This window comes from Furipterus horrens, unplaced genomic scaffold (assembly GCF_987537825.1).
Source record: "Furipterus horrens unplaced genomic scaffold, mFurHor1.1.pri manual_scaffold_6, whole genome shotgun sequence".
Lineage (NCBI taxonomy): Eukaryota > Metazoa > Chordata > Mammalia > Chiroptera > Furipteridae > Furipterus > Furipterus horrens.
In genome coordinates, this window is record NW_028327176.1 from 156,094,084 (window position 1) to 156,109,393 (window position 15,310).

Sequence of the window (15,310 nt, forward strand, 5' to 3'; positions counted from 1 at the left end):
TTAGTCCAGATAGCACACCACTTCTATATGGCAAACCTGAATCAATGAATGTGGTCAAATATATTGTTGATATATACAAGAGAATGCTCTAGAGATATACAAAAGGACTTCTAACTTATTCCATAGCATAAAAGATAAATTGCCGTTAAAAGTGTATGCTGTGATCTACCTTCTGGAGTTCAAACCAAAATGTGGTGAGGTTAACATTCGATGGAGCCTTCCAATTTAATTGCAAACTAGTGTTCTCTGGAACCAAGGCATGAGGTTTCTCCGGTGTGTCAAACATTTCAACAGTGACAGGGTGACTCTCAGCACACCACATTTCCTCAGCATGGCAGGCCAGAACCTTTTTGTTTTTAAAAAAAAAAAAATTGCTTTAGCTTTTCTAAACCTTGTGCTTAAGAAGGGCAATAGAAGTACCCAGTAACCTCACTGTACCTTTAACACATATAGTTTTCCACCAGACAGCCCAGTGACACAGAGAGCAAGCCTTCCATTTGGATATTCACTTTGTCTTAGAGGAGTCTGTGGAATTAGGGCCAGATGTGAGATTGCCAGCTGATAGCGGACTGACTCCTTAGGTCCATTTGGCTGGTGAGATTCTCTCCAGGATATAACAAGGCTGGTGTCTGACTGCACAGTGGTGTTAATATGCCAAACAGCTTCTGGTACTGAAATAAATAGCAACACATGACAAGGGATGTTGCAATAGCACTGGACGATGGAAAGAAGCAATGGGGTCTTGGTTGAGGAACAGTCACATCATGTGAGCAGAACGAATGACAGATGTTCTGTAGGAAAGCCAGCCTGTTATATAATGGTAAGTTACCAGGCTGGCTGAAAGGCTCTCATTTATTTTTGCCTAATGACTAAATCGTTCTCTGACTCTGGCTCTAGGATTTGGCCAATGATGCTGAATAGCCAAATTTGGGTGAGTTTTGTGAATGTCATCAGAGACAGCTGAAAGAAATGCCATCACCTCATAATAATCACCACCTTGAAGAACACCTTTTTAGATTCTAGATCCATTTACTTTAAAGCAATGATGTTATATTATTTTAAATCTCAGTGGATTCAGTAAAATTCATCTGAAGAAAAGGCTTGGTTTTCCTGTCTCACCATGTGCACAGAGACCTATGAATTTATGGGAAGAGGGTGACACTGTGTGGTGAGACCAAAGAATATGTTTCTTTGTCAAACAGTACTGACTCTGGTGTTATGCTTCTAGTTGCTTGTCATTTTGATGGAATATTATTTATCAGCTTCTGGTGTTAGAGCAAAAATCAAGTCATCAAAGTACTTTTTAACCAATACATTTTTCATTAAGCTTTAAAAATCTCACATAATAAAGGTTACTTAATATTCAGGTAAAAAACAACAACAACAAACAAATGTAGACATATACATCACATATATCACAAAACTCCACTCTAGCAACCCACACCAAGCCCATAACTCACCTCCACTTTTAGTTGTTCCCCAAATCTCTTTTCCCAGAGATAATTGTTCTGAAGGATCCGAATAGTAATTCTTTACAGCTATCTGTATCATATATGTTGAAAATGGTTGTAAACCTCCAATAAGGGCTATACTCTCTTGAAATTCCTATAATAAGTTTTTAAAAATCAATACATGATTCTTATTTTTTGTACAAATGAGAAATTATTTAATCAAAGAGAGGAAGATTTAAGGACTAAAAAAAGTTTATGTTTTAAATTTTGGATGATGAATGACAGTGTTCACTGTTCTAACCTACCCAGGCCTGAATTGTTTAATATCTATGAGAATAAATGCTAACTGGCTGACGGCCTTCAGTCAGTTTTTGTGACACACTTATTTCACGTAAGATGCTATATTCCCAGAGGAGGACACTATTTCATTAATATTGCACTAGAAATTTGACAAGGTGGCATTGGAAGGATGAGACACATGTGTGACTACAATAAAAGATTAAACTACATTAGCTAGTCATTCTCAGAAATAAAGTTTTGAAGTAAAAAGACTTTCCTTTGACCAATGTTTCACAGCTTTAGTTATACTTTGGAATCTTTTGGGAAATTTTAAGAAAATACTGCTTGCTGGGTTCCACCCCCAGAGATTCTGACTGAATTGGTCTGAGGTGGAACCTGAACCCCGAGATTTTAAAAGCTCTAATGTGCACAAGGTTGAGAACCACTGCCTCTGATGCATGCTAATTGATGTGAAGACAATAAGATAAATGGGCTCTAATAGAAATGTCCAATACCACAAGCCCAGTCTTGCTCAGCCAAACGATACAATCTGCCTCTGAAATAACTCTCTTTAGAAACGTGTGAAGAGAGATTAAAATAGACAAAATAAAGGAATCAGCTGTACTTTCTGGCAAAGTATACAGTGCTTCATCTCAAATAGATGATGGTCATTTTCACCTTTGGACTTGGTTAAATGATTAGCACAAAGCAAAATATTGAATGTATCTGATTCAATCACAAGGACAACTAAAACATAAATGCCCATGGTGGAAGGAATTACGCCAATTCATTTATTCATTCAAGAAATATCTAGTGAATGCCTATACAGTACCAAGGATTGGGTTGGTCAAAAAGTTCATTTGGTTTTTTCCATAAGATCGTTCTAATAGAGCTTAGTTGTCTTTAACTTTATCCGAAACAATTTTGTTAGATTGTATTATGACAGCTGTCATAACAGCGTGCATTTTTAAAAAACTTATCAAAATTGGTAAATTTTTGTGTAGCCATTTTAATATTGAAGATGGAAGAAAATAGCAACATTTTCAGCATAATATGCTTTGTTATTTCAAGAAAGGTGAAAACACAACTGAAATGCAGAAAAGATTTGTGCAGTGTATGGAGAACCTGTTGTGACTGATCAAAACTGCCAGAAGTGGTTTGCGGAGTTTTGTGCTAGAGATTTCTCGCTGAGCGATGCCCCACTGTCAGGTAGACCAATTGAAGTAGATAGTGATCGAGACATTAATTGAGAACAATCAACATTCTACCATGAGGGCGAGAGCTGACATACTCAAAATATCCAAATCATTAAAGTTATTGGTGAAAATTTTAAAATGTGTCTTTTACAGAAGAAACTAAATGGACTTTTTGACCAACCTAATACCATGCTAGGTGCTAGAAATACAATAATAAATTAAAACATAGTCCCTGCATAATGGCACATTTCACAACATACAGGAAATAACAAAAAGTATAACAAGTTTTATATTAGATATATGCTATAGAGGAGAGAGGAAACTTTCCTTTTTTCTAATTCATTTCTTACCCCTCAATCTGCAAAGTGCTGGATAAGCTATAAAAATGAGTCTGTATCACTTTCTGGGGATAATTGGATAAGCAAGGGTAACAAGCCCAGTTTTTTCAGTACATTCAGGAAATTGTTACTGTGGTGATTTACCAACTGGTCAGCTTACCTTACTCCCAGACAAGAAGACTAGAGCACAGTATGTCTTGATGAATCATCTATAACGGGTTGCATAATAGCACATTTCAGAAAATGATATAGAAAATACTATACTGAGAATTTCCTATCAGAAAAGGGCATCTTATGAGAAGATTTAGACCATCAGCTCCAATCTTACCAGCATCCTATACTCTGGTTCAGAGTTGTTTTTCCCACCAGTAACTTCTTTGTAATAAACCAGGTATGTTGGAGTAGGGCTGGTAATGCCGTACCACGTGAGGTTCGTCCTGGGAGGCGGTAATCTGATTGTGAGGCTGGTGTTAGTGGTGTTAACTATTGTTGGTTCTGAGATATCTGAAGCTAGAGACAGAAATGCTTTATCTAAAATAAGAAAAAAAACTATTAAATTATACACATATATGTATAAAAGAGAAACAACAGATTTATTTAACACCAAGGGTAACATAGTCTTTTATTTTTACTTAACTTATAAGACATGATGTATTGACATGTTGGAAATGTTATTCAGGGCAGGAAGACAAGTTTTATTCCAGACATCTTGAAGATGATATATGCCTCAGAAAAAGGGAGCACGGTAACTGGTAATAGCTTAAAATTTCCAGCAGATGGAGCTAAAGTACCCTTAATAATGTACACAGCAATATAAAGTTGACCTTTGTTTTATTTTGAGGGAAGTATTTAAATGAATAGCAATTATGAATACTCATGTCAGCTTTAGGACTTTTCTTTTTAGGGATGTGAGTGTGTGTGCATGTCTTTTCAAACTTAAGCAGATATTACATGGACTTTATCTCTTAAATTTCTCAAAGTGGAAAATGATTCTTTACCCAAAATGTGCATTTGATTTATAAAATCTTTCATCTTTGATATCTTATAACTCACATACTTTATAACTGAAAACATTTAAGCAAAGATTATTTGAGTTTGTTTTATTCTATTATGTTCCTCTCTAGTCGGGAATTATACTTAATTTGGAATAACAGACATTTTAATGGCAGAAAGAACTTGAGAAAAAAATCCAAAAAACACTTCAAGTTTGAATCTCACCCATTAGTCTATGTAATGCTGTTTTTATTGTTGGTTGGTTGGTTTTTAGATTTCAAACTTTTTTTTATTATGACTCCCAGTAGTAAATACATAGTCAGTTCTGCCCGTAGTGTGGCACATACATTCCTGAGAGTCATTGCCTTATACAAAATTGCACAATAAAATCCACAGGGTTTATGGGGGAAATAGAATTAGGGGCACAACACTAAAAAATTTATGAGTGACACGTTTTTTAAAAAGATAAGAACTTAATAAAAAGTGGTAGCACAAATGAACGCACGTTAAATGGTTGGTGTACCTAATACTGTTATAAATGAAAAAGACCTAAAATTTTATGCAGTGCTTTGTAATACCATTGTGAGTCTAAAATATGGTCAGAGAGAGAAAAAGGACAGAAAGAAGGGAACTTTCGGGACTGAGAAGAGGAAGAGGAACAGGCAGAGAGAACGACAGGTTGAGGTTTCCGACCACCCCTGGAGCCCTGTGTACACACGGCAGGCTGCTGTGATCCAAGGCCAACAGCAATCACAGGGCATACCCAGTCCTGAGAGTCTACAGCAACACTGTAGCACAACAAAGGAGTTGGAGAAACAGCCTGGAGAAGGAGACATTCTGAGACTTTTTGGACCCTGAACTGGAAGAACGAGCTGATTAAGACGTGACTTTATTACCTGGAAAAGGCTGCAGCACTGAACTGTAAGCCAAGATGCGCTCACTCCTCGGGGGCCCCACCTGAGAGAGGATGGCCCCACCGCCTTTCTTTACTTGGTAAATCTGTGTGCTGTCCTTGGCTGCGGAGAGCCAATACAAAAACTCCCCATCCACGGTTAAGCTAGCAGGTGTTTCCCCTGTGTATGAAAAACATAAAATAAAGAACATAAAGAACATATCTTATGTTCTCTACTCTAAGCAATATGAAATCCTTTCTCTACATCACAACTACTAAATTTTGAATCTTCTTCATATGGAGAAATAACACTTATATATGTCACTAGGCTAAGGATTTCACAGATATGTTCTCGTCTTAGCTCCGCATCAAGCCATAAAATAAAGACTATTGTTATTAGCCTCATTTTGTAAAAGTAGAAAGTGAGGCTTGGACTGGTTAAATAATGTCCAGGTCACAAGGCTAATGAAGGACAGAGCCAGGATCTAAACTTACCTATGTGACTGAGTCAGACAATGCCTATCTGAAAGGAGGTATTTGATGATAGGCAGAGGACTCCATGCTTTGTTAGTATTTTTATCAATGTTTTAGAACAAATGCACAGTAAACATATTTATCAAATTTGAAGATAATATATAATTCTTATTGTCACTAGCATAAATCACTGATTTGGGATTCAAAAATATCACAACAGAATCAGGAAAGGGATTGAAATTTAACAGGAACAAAGGTAATGTCCTAAATTCAAGTTTAAAACCAACTCTAGAAGTAACAGATGGAAGACATCTGGCTTAATAACAGTTAACATAAAAAAGACTATGGGTTTTCAAATGGCAGGTGGCCCAAAGACCTAATGCCGTTTTAGCTGCAGTAAAACGTGACCTAGGAAGTCAGAGGCCTCCTGCACGGATGAGAACACAGTGAGAGTACACTGAGTCATTCTGGGGATGACATTTAAGAGGACCTTGAGTAGCTGAAGTGAAACCACAGGAGGGTGACTAGGGCAAAGAAAGATCTAGATACCACAGTATCTGGGGAGTAGTTACAGATCCTTGAATTTGTCCTCCAAGGGAAATGCTTAGCGTGGGCTACGACAGCTGTCTTTACATAGCTCAGCACCTATCATCTAGAAGGTGATTGATTTACTCTTTGTAAATTCAGAGGTCAGAACTCAGATTAATACATGGGAGGAACAAGGAGAAGAATTTGGCTAAATATAAGAAGAAAAATATCTAATATTCAGAATTGTCCACAAAATTAAACAGACTTTCATAGCAATTTTTTTAATAAACAGATATTCAGTCAAGACTGTTTTTATAGAAGGACTTTTTCCAATATCATGTGAGTTAAATGATCTTTACAGTCATTCCAATTTTAGGATTATAAATTTAAGTTATGGATTCATCAGTTCTATTGTATGATGATACCCATTAGATACCTTTAAAGTATCAGATGTTAAAAATTATTCTGGCACTTGTTAAAATGTTAAGGAAGATTTTAGTCAAAATGATTGCAATGTTGTTGAAAGATATAATATGGAAAAGAGATGTGCTCAACTCTAAACACAACAGAGGCAACTGAAGATTAATGACCAGCATGCACGATGAGAGGGCCAGTGGTTAAAAAATTATTGAGGAGACATCAAAGGTAAGGGATTCTTGCTAACCTGGCCTAAGATTCTTGCTAAAGGCAAGCCAAAAACATCAAAGGTGGAGTATGAAGAGCTTAATCAGATATCAAAGGTAGGAGAGATTCTCTCTAGACTATCTTAGCAGGAGTCTTGCTCAAACAGGACTCAGCAAGGATGGACATGGAAGGCTAAGGTCCAGGCCTGGTTGAGAAGAGAGCTCAGAGGAGCCTGACGAAAGTCTGGTTAAGAAAAGAGTCTTGATCACAGATTCAACAAAAACAAGTAATTTTCTAAACATTGTCTCTTCTTAAGCCTGTTGAAAGTACATAAGAATTGTTTCTAAAACACTCCGTATGACATGTCAACAAAAATCTTCGTGCAGTTATAACTTTCATATTCAGACACCCACAAAGACATACACACACATTTGCAATTTCAAAATGTCACTGTATAAATCAGCGATGCCCAGTAGCACTTTTGATGATGGGAAGATTTTATGTCAATGCTGCCCAATACAGTAGCCATTAGCCATTTGGGCCTTTTGAGTATTTAAAAGGTGGCTAGTGTGACTGCAATTAAAATTTTAATTTTATTTATTTTAATTAATTTAAACTTAAACTACCACATGTGACTAGCATGTACCATATTGGACAGTGAAAAATAGACTCTAAAAACACATGGAGGAATTTAGAATGCATATTTTTCCTGTTGCAATTACTCCTAATTAGGAGACTTTCAAATTGTTTTAGGCTTTCACATATTTCCTCCACAAGCATGTGAATTTCAACAGATAGACCTGACAAATTTTTACCAACTCATGCTGAATATAAGTCAATGGAATCATCAAAACTGAAGTAAAATGGCGTACATGAGTTGTAGTATGGCCCAATTTCAAATCCTAGCTTGTTTACTAACTAATTATAGCCCTTTGAACAAGTTAGTTTACTTTTCCCAGCCTTAGTTTTTCTCATCTGCAAAGTGAGGATACTAGTGTCGTAGGTGGTTAAACAGACATGAGCAGATCAAGGACAAGGGCCCAGGTACAGAAGGACACCAGGGTGGAAAGCCCCGGGTGCTTAGCAACTGGCAAAACTGGAAAAAACTAGGAGCTTGCCCTCAGGGTAACTTCCTCTCCCTGACCCTTCATATTGCTGGTCGTGAAGTTCAGCGCCTCCCCTGACCTTTCCTCTCCTGGATTGTTGTTAGTCATTCGTGTTAGACCTCCTTAGAGGGGGAACAAACAAGGGAGACAGAGAATAGCCCTAAACATCAAACACCCAGGACAATGAGATTCTGACCTGCATCAGATACATCTAGGCCTCAGTTGCATTTCAGCTCCAGGCCCAGAAAAGTCCCCAAACCAGACAAGTGATGCCACAGCTGAACTCAGGACCAGCTGCACTAACAAATGGCCCCCTGCCCTGGCACCAACCAATCAGTGCAGACCATGACCTTGAAGTGACACACTTGGAAAGCTGATGAATATTCTATTGAGATCCTCCCCTGGGACTTGCCCTAAAATCTCCACCCTCAAAAGCTTTTATGATGGAAGACCCTGGGAGCTCTCCCTCCAGGGAGCAAGCTGGAGCCTTTCCCCTCCTTCTTTTCTTCCCCTCCACCCCCTCCAGGTGCACTGATATGTTACCTTTACCCTAATCTCTCCGAAGCCCCAAGGGCCCCTTCTTTTGCCCCTGTAACTTGTTTCCTTAGCCCATTTCTTCTACCACTCATTTCTACTTCTGTGACTTTCTAAATAAACTTTCTCTCATAGTTTGAGTCTTGGCTCTGAATTCTTTCTTAGCCAGAACTCAAGTACCAAGGTTGCTGAATCAAGGTTTGGTCTGATCCCACCAGTCTAACACCTGGTGTCATTCTTGCCACCACCAATACTAGTACCTATATCATCAAGGTGTTGTGAAAATTAAATGAGATAATGCATTTAGTAGCATGTGTAATTTAAGCTCAACAAATTGTAGCTCCACTGTTAATTATAAAATAACAACAAAAACATCCCCACAGATCCAGAAAATTATGTGGCTGCCTATATACAATTTGCCTGGAAACACTTTCAATTCTACAAGAGAGTTTGGCATAGTCTAGAGTAAATACCATATGTATATTATTATGAGTATATGTGGGATGTAAACCCTTTACAATGAGATACAAGGAGCAGTCATTACTAATAAAGATCTACACACACACACGTGGTGTCTTACCAAGCGAAGCAGGCATTATGATAACTCGCCGACACTGGCATCCTTCCAGATCCGTGGCCCAGATTTCTTGTCCTTTGACAAAGTATATCTGTGGTTTCTTTAGGTGAGAGGTGTCAATAGTCATTGCTCCACTTAACTCAAACTCAGTCACATTGCAAGAACATCGGTTCCTTCCATTTGGATGGTTTGTGGCTGGGGGTTGCATAATGCGGTGCAAGGTCTGGTTGATAATACTGTAGTAGAACATCTGAGAGCCCAGATCGGAAACTTCTGTCCAATACAGGCGACTATTGGGGGGAAAAGTATCCTCCAACTTAATGAGTAAAACATATCATTTTAAATAGTATTAGCTTTTTATGAAGCTCAATCATTTCTAATTATTGGAGGGACAAATGCAGCCTTTGGAGAGAACATGTCCATATGCCCAATAACCTTATTCTGAGATGGAAGAGTTCACACAAAATCTAGTATATAGCATTTTCCAATAATTTCTTAATAAATGTGTGTACAACTAAAGCCTTGGACTATAATGACATTAGGCACTATATTAAATGGCTCACTAATGATTGTAAATATAAAATATATTTGCAACTTTTCATCAACACCCATCTCTACTCCCCTCCTCTCAATTTTGTTTCTGCTTCTTAATACTAGTTAACAATCTAGTTTTAAGATAGACTATATACATGCTTATGGCACAAAATATACCTTTCCAGCCTGAGAAACAATTGCTCAGTTGCTGAATAGAGACCTTAAAATTCATCTGATGAGGACAGCAATTAAAGATAGATGAGTGCAAGGCCTGGCTGCTGTGACTCAGTGGATTGAGCATCGGCCTGCAAGTCAAGTGTCGCTGGTTCGATTCCCAGTCAGGGCACATGACTTGGTTGCACGTCAGGTCCCCAGTTGGGGGCGCATGAGAGGCAACTGCACATTGATGTTTCTCTCCCTCTCTTTCTCCTTTCCCCTCTCTCTAAAAAATAAATTAAAGAAAGAAAGAATAGAGTAAATTATAAATAAATTTTTAAAAGATAGGTGAGTGCAGAATAGATTTTACTGTGTAAGACATGCTGTTCAACTACCTCCTGCTCATCTGCTGCCATTGTCTCAGTCTCGTTCTTGCCCTTGCCAACTGAGGATTTTATTAAATTCACTGATAAAAATATGCTTTGGTTTCCTGTTGGTAATTAAGCTATCTTTAGGTTAGTTGAATTATCAGTATGAATTCAGTTTATATATTTGTGGGTGGGGGCTCATAATTTATAAGTAGAACTAATTATTAAAAGTTAATGTAGTGAGTCAAGAACCCTAAGTATCATATTTTCCCATCGCTGACTTCTAATATTAAACCAAAGGTAGTATATTAAATACATCTCTTCACATACCTTAAAAGAGGATACACGAAAAAAGAGATTATTGTTGAATTTCTGTTGCAAATTTTCAGCTTCCTGGGATATTTCAGCTTGTGTTCAAGATCAACATCAAATATCTGCATTCTGTTTTGTGAATCTTTCAGCACAAAGGAAAGGTGCCTTGAAATCCAGTCAATTGCAATCATTGTGATATCAAAAACCATTGCATCTCGGAAAATCTTAAATCAGGTAGAAAACACAGCCATGAAGATAGTAGTCACTTTTTTTTATTTCAAATTTGAAGATTGTGTTGTAACCACTCATATTATTTACTGCTCTTTCGTAAGCCAAAACCTCAATAACCAGATTGTGTGCCATTGCAACATCGGTCCTCTTCTCACGTCGTATATTTCCCCTGGGTCGTTTCAACTGCCGTGACTTCAACTATAATCCATGAAGCAGTGCTACAAATCCACATCTTCGGGCAATGTCCCTTGTTGAGTTACTGATTCAAATAAACTGCCTACTAAACATGTATGAATCATCTCAAAAAACAGAATTCATCACTCTATGCCCCAAACCTCCTTCTCTCCTGCATTTATGCTTTTATGGATTCTCAACATTCACCTGAAAAGCAAGCCCATCAACTATGGTTCATCCTTGACTTCTTCCTCCCATTACTACCCATTGTGAATTGGCCCCATTTTAAATATCTCCCCAATTTGTTCTCTCCCTTCTCACCTCAGTGCCCCTCATTTCCTGCCTTTCCTATCTGGATTTCTGTGAGCCTCATCATTGTCTCAGACTTAACCTTCTCTGAGTCATTATCACACTGTTAACAGAGATATCTTTTTACAGCACAACTTGATCGTGTTAATGAACCACCAAATTGCTTTAATGGCTTGCTCTTGGCTTCAGGATTGACACTTGACTCCTTAGTACAGTAAAGGAGGCCCATTATATTCAGGCTCCTGCCTGCCTCTCCAGCTTTACCACCTGCCTTTCATTGTGCCCTCAGTTTCATCTCCATTCCAAGTTCCCTCTATTTAAAGCTCCTTGAGCATGCTATACGATTCTCTTGTTTTCCTGACTGCACTTGCTGCTTCCTCAGCTCTTCCCCACCTTCACCGGTTCACCTCCTATGTACCCAAGACGCCCTTCCATCCTACCACCAGCATCACCACTCCAGCCTGAACTGAGCATCCATTCTCTGGAATTCCACCGTATCCTGCCCTCGGCACAGCACTTACACTATGTTCTGTCTGCCTGCTCCGCTAGCTAACATTCAGTGGATGCCTTCTGCATACCAGGCATTGTGCTAAGTGCCTTACATACATTATCTGATTTGATCTTCAGAGGAACCCTATGATGAGGTACTACATAACCACAGTGGTTAAATAACTTGCTGATGGTCACATATCTGGTAAGAGGTAGAGTCAGAATTAAATTCTCTGTTGTCAGATTTTGAAGCTCACCCTCTTAATCATTATGCAGTACTGTCTTCCTAGTGTCAGACCAATACCAGACTGGTATGTTTAAAGACTGTAATTTTTCTTTTTCACCTCTAGTCCAGGAACTTCCACAGGGCCTCAAACCCAACAACTGTTTGCTAAATTAATCCTTAATGACATGTGCCCAAAACTTAATCTGAATTCATTCGTGACTAAGTAGTTGTACAGCATCTGTCTTTTACAACCATTCTAATCTTAATGGCTCAACCACAGGCCAGTCATTTTAATTGCGAGGCAGTGTGATACACTAATGCTCTACTTCCTTCCTTTCATAACTACTGAAAATGCTCTTAATAACAACCATGACAGTTAACATCCTTCCTTTCAGGAGCATTACACAGTGACATACCTCAGAGCTGGACTGGTTGTGCATGTTCAGAAGGAAGAGCGAGTCTCCTTGAGTGTAGTACCCCATGGCATTGTCGGCTGTGTAGCCCATGGCACTGATGTCTCTTTCTGCTGAAAACACCCACACAACTTGATTTTGATCCATATCTAACAAAACTATTTTGTTGCCAGAAAGAGTTATGAGGTATGGAAATGGGTTGATTTCTGAAAACAAAAATCAAATAGGTAATATGTGTGAGAAAAATAACTGTTGCTTACCAATTCTCCCCTAGCTCAGTATCAGGTCGTTTTGAAATCCGTGGGTTTCCTCTGGGTTCATATATGACATCAGGCTCAATCCAGACAGGATAGGTGCTCTAAGCCTAAGTTTTTAAAGCATCTTTGATGATGATAAGAAAGCCAATTACTTTATTTGACTTTAACTTCTGTGAAGAGACTGTGCTTATATCCTGAGAATACCAAGGGTTAAAAACTTTCTTTAAACACTAATTGTTATTTACACAGGTTTTAGATAATACCTGATGTTTGGGACTTTACCAAGTCAGAAAATGGTCCAGGTCCTTTGGATGTGAAAACTCGAATCTAAAAAGAAGAAGATATCAAAAATTGCATTCAGCAGTGTCCTCAGTGACAATAATTAAGTTCTAAGACTAATAAATTATTGGATGTTTCATTTCACACCCTTAATACACATTATTAAATATTTCAAATAGCTATTTACATCTAAGCATATAGAAATAAATCTCAAAAAAAAATATTGTTCCATACTTCTGTTGATGGGTTTTCTTGTCTAGAAAAGCACAAAGAAATGGCACAAGTCTCTATTACAAAAATATTTGATTTCTAAAAAAAATTCTTCAGCTAGTTCCAAAATTAAGTTACATAGAACATTTAACAGAAGTAAAATTATACAGGTTATGGTAAAATTTTACTTAACTTGAATTCAACAACTAGAAAACTTAAATATTTTTATGTATTTTTTAAAAGATTTATAAAAAATAAATAATTAAACCTTATATTTAAAAAAGAATTGTGCATTTCAAACTACTTTTACATACATTATCTATTTTGATCCTCACAACTACTAAGAGTGTGAGCTGGACAAGAATCATAATTATGGAAAATAACTCATCCCCAATGACATGTGTAGAAACAAACAGAAGAACCAAGTATTCTGAGGTCAGTGTATTTCCCTTCCACTGTGCTGCACCACATCCTAACAGCAAAGAATTATAAAACAATCTTTAATAGATATCTCTCATTGTGTAATAAATCTTTCCCATTTCCAAACCTTGCACATGTATATACAATAGTCTATAAAGAAAATTGACATCCATAAGATGACCTCAAAAGATAGATCCTCAGTGCCCTCTCAATCAACAAACCATTGAATTGTTTTTATCATACTCCTAGTATTAAATATATTTTACTATATTCTATATATAACTACTTGTGTATGATAGTTATATATTATGGGACACATATATATGAAGCAGTCTTTACTTTGGCACAGAAGCATCTTAAGTGAAACTCATTCATATTCATGCATATCACTTGGCACAGGCCTGTGGTGACTGATATTTGAAGTTATATGTACATATAGACAGAAATACTTAACCAGAATATTTATTTAAACAGAACATACATAATTCTTAGCAAATAGGAATGTACATTATCTTTTACTTTTAAGTTCAATTTTTTTTATTTTATAGGTAGACCTAATATATTATGAAAATAATTATTAAATTAGAATTTTATAAAAGGAAAAAAGATCCTTAGGAAACCCAAATCTCTAAAACAATCTCCAAAACATTATGATCCCCAAAATATTTCTAAATCTATACAACATTGTCACCAGCCTGGTATTTAAGGAAGACATGAAAATCATCAAGCCATCTATTATAAGTAGAAGGTTATTTCATAGGAAATCTAAAATGTCAGAAGGGTATGTCAGTAGCTTTTTTCCTGATTCCTATTCTCTCCGACTTTCCTCTGTATCAACTGCCAGGTGATAACTGAGATGTCAGCTACCCAGACCCTCAGTTTTGATTTCCATTGGTAGCTCTGAGTCTAGGCAGCCGGATGATCCACAGAAGTGATGTGACATGGAGGAAAGGACTCTGGAAATTGCACTGTAGGACACCACTTCCAACCATGCGACTTTGGTAATTCATTGATACACCCAGGGATATGGTTTTTTCTTTCCCCACCCAAAAGAATAAGGATCAAGTGAGATAACAAATATAAAACAACCTACTAGAGTAATGCCCTATGGTTATTGCATCAAAAAATAATGTTTTTTTTTCTGAATCTGAAAGCAAAAAAGTTGCCAATATGCCCTTTACCTTCTCTCCTTTGTACCTTTGCTGCCCACTTGACCTCCATGATTACAGTAAACCTCAAATTATTGACAGGGTGGCAGAATTCTTAACCTAGTCATTTAATCAGACTTCTGTTTTCACCATTAAGACCTACATACCCCTGTTTTCACTCTCATACCTGGAAGGCAACAACATGCCCAGGTCTCATGCCCTCAAGTTGAAAAGACATCACTGAGGGAGTGACATTGACAGCAATCCAGTCTTCAGATGTTTTGTTTGTATCACTTTGCTTGGATATTTGATAGAAAATTTCAAATCTTGTTAACACACCATTTTCATGCTGAGGCTTATTCCACCTAAATTCCACCACAACTTCATTGTTGCTGTGATATTTTCTACTTGATAAAATAAATATTCTAGGATTCTCTGGTGCTGATGGAACTGAAAAGCAAAGGTACAGGAAGGGCAGAAAAGATTAGAAGGTTGACTGTTACCACTTGTAATGAGGGTATGGAGCAACTTAGTAATAAATATTTCTTCCAGACAGTTGAAGTATGTCTATCTTGTTCTTAAATATCTTCAGGAGAGAATATTCCATAGATTTCTTCAGGGTCCTATCTTCATATTTCAGCACATCTCCCTTATGTCCAATCCAAACCCCACTTACTACCACTGAGGCACATTTTTCCTGTCTATGCCCTGTATAGATGGAAGGTGGCTGATTCTTCTTATAAAACACAGTATCTACTCTCATCCCAAAGAAGTGGTTCAGCTGGAGTTGAA

The 15,310-nt window shown here is 37.4% G+C and overlaps 1 protein-coding gene across 1 annotated transcript in view; it reads right to left on the minus strand.

Moving 5' to 3' along the window:
* The window catches only part of ROS1 (ROS proto-oncogene 1, receptor tyrosine kinase), a 104,658-nt gene that overhangs the window by 43,086 nt on the left and 46,262 nt on the right, over positions 1 to 15,310 (minus strand). The window contains exons 22-31 of the mRNA XM_090279782.1: positions 14,706 to 14,968; positions 12,725 to 12,788; positions 12,208 to 12,410; positions 10,381 to 10,586; positions 8,996 to 9,282; positions 5,154 to 5,330; positions 3,593 to 3,795; positions 1,461 to 1,605; positions 439 to 671; positions 170 to 346 (exon numbers count right to left, since the gene is read on the minus strand). Coding sequence (XP_090135908.1) covers positions 170 to 346; positions 439 to 671; positions 1,461 to 1,605; positions 3,593 to 3,795; positions 5,154 to 5,330; positions 8,996 to 9,282; positions 10,381 to 10,586; positions 12,208 to 12,410; positions 12,725 to 12,788; positions 14,706 to 14,968 — 1,958 coding nt within the window. The remainder of the gene's footprint in view (positions 1 to 169; positions 347 to 438; positions 672 to 1,460; positions 1,606 to 3,592; positions 3,796 to 5,153; positions 5,331 to 8,995; positions 9,283 to 10,380; positions 10,587 to 12,207; positions 12,411 to 12,724; positions 12,789 to 14,705; positions 14,969 to 15,310) is intronic.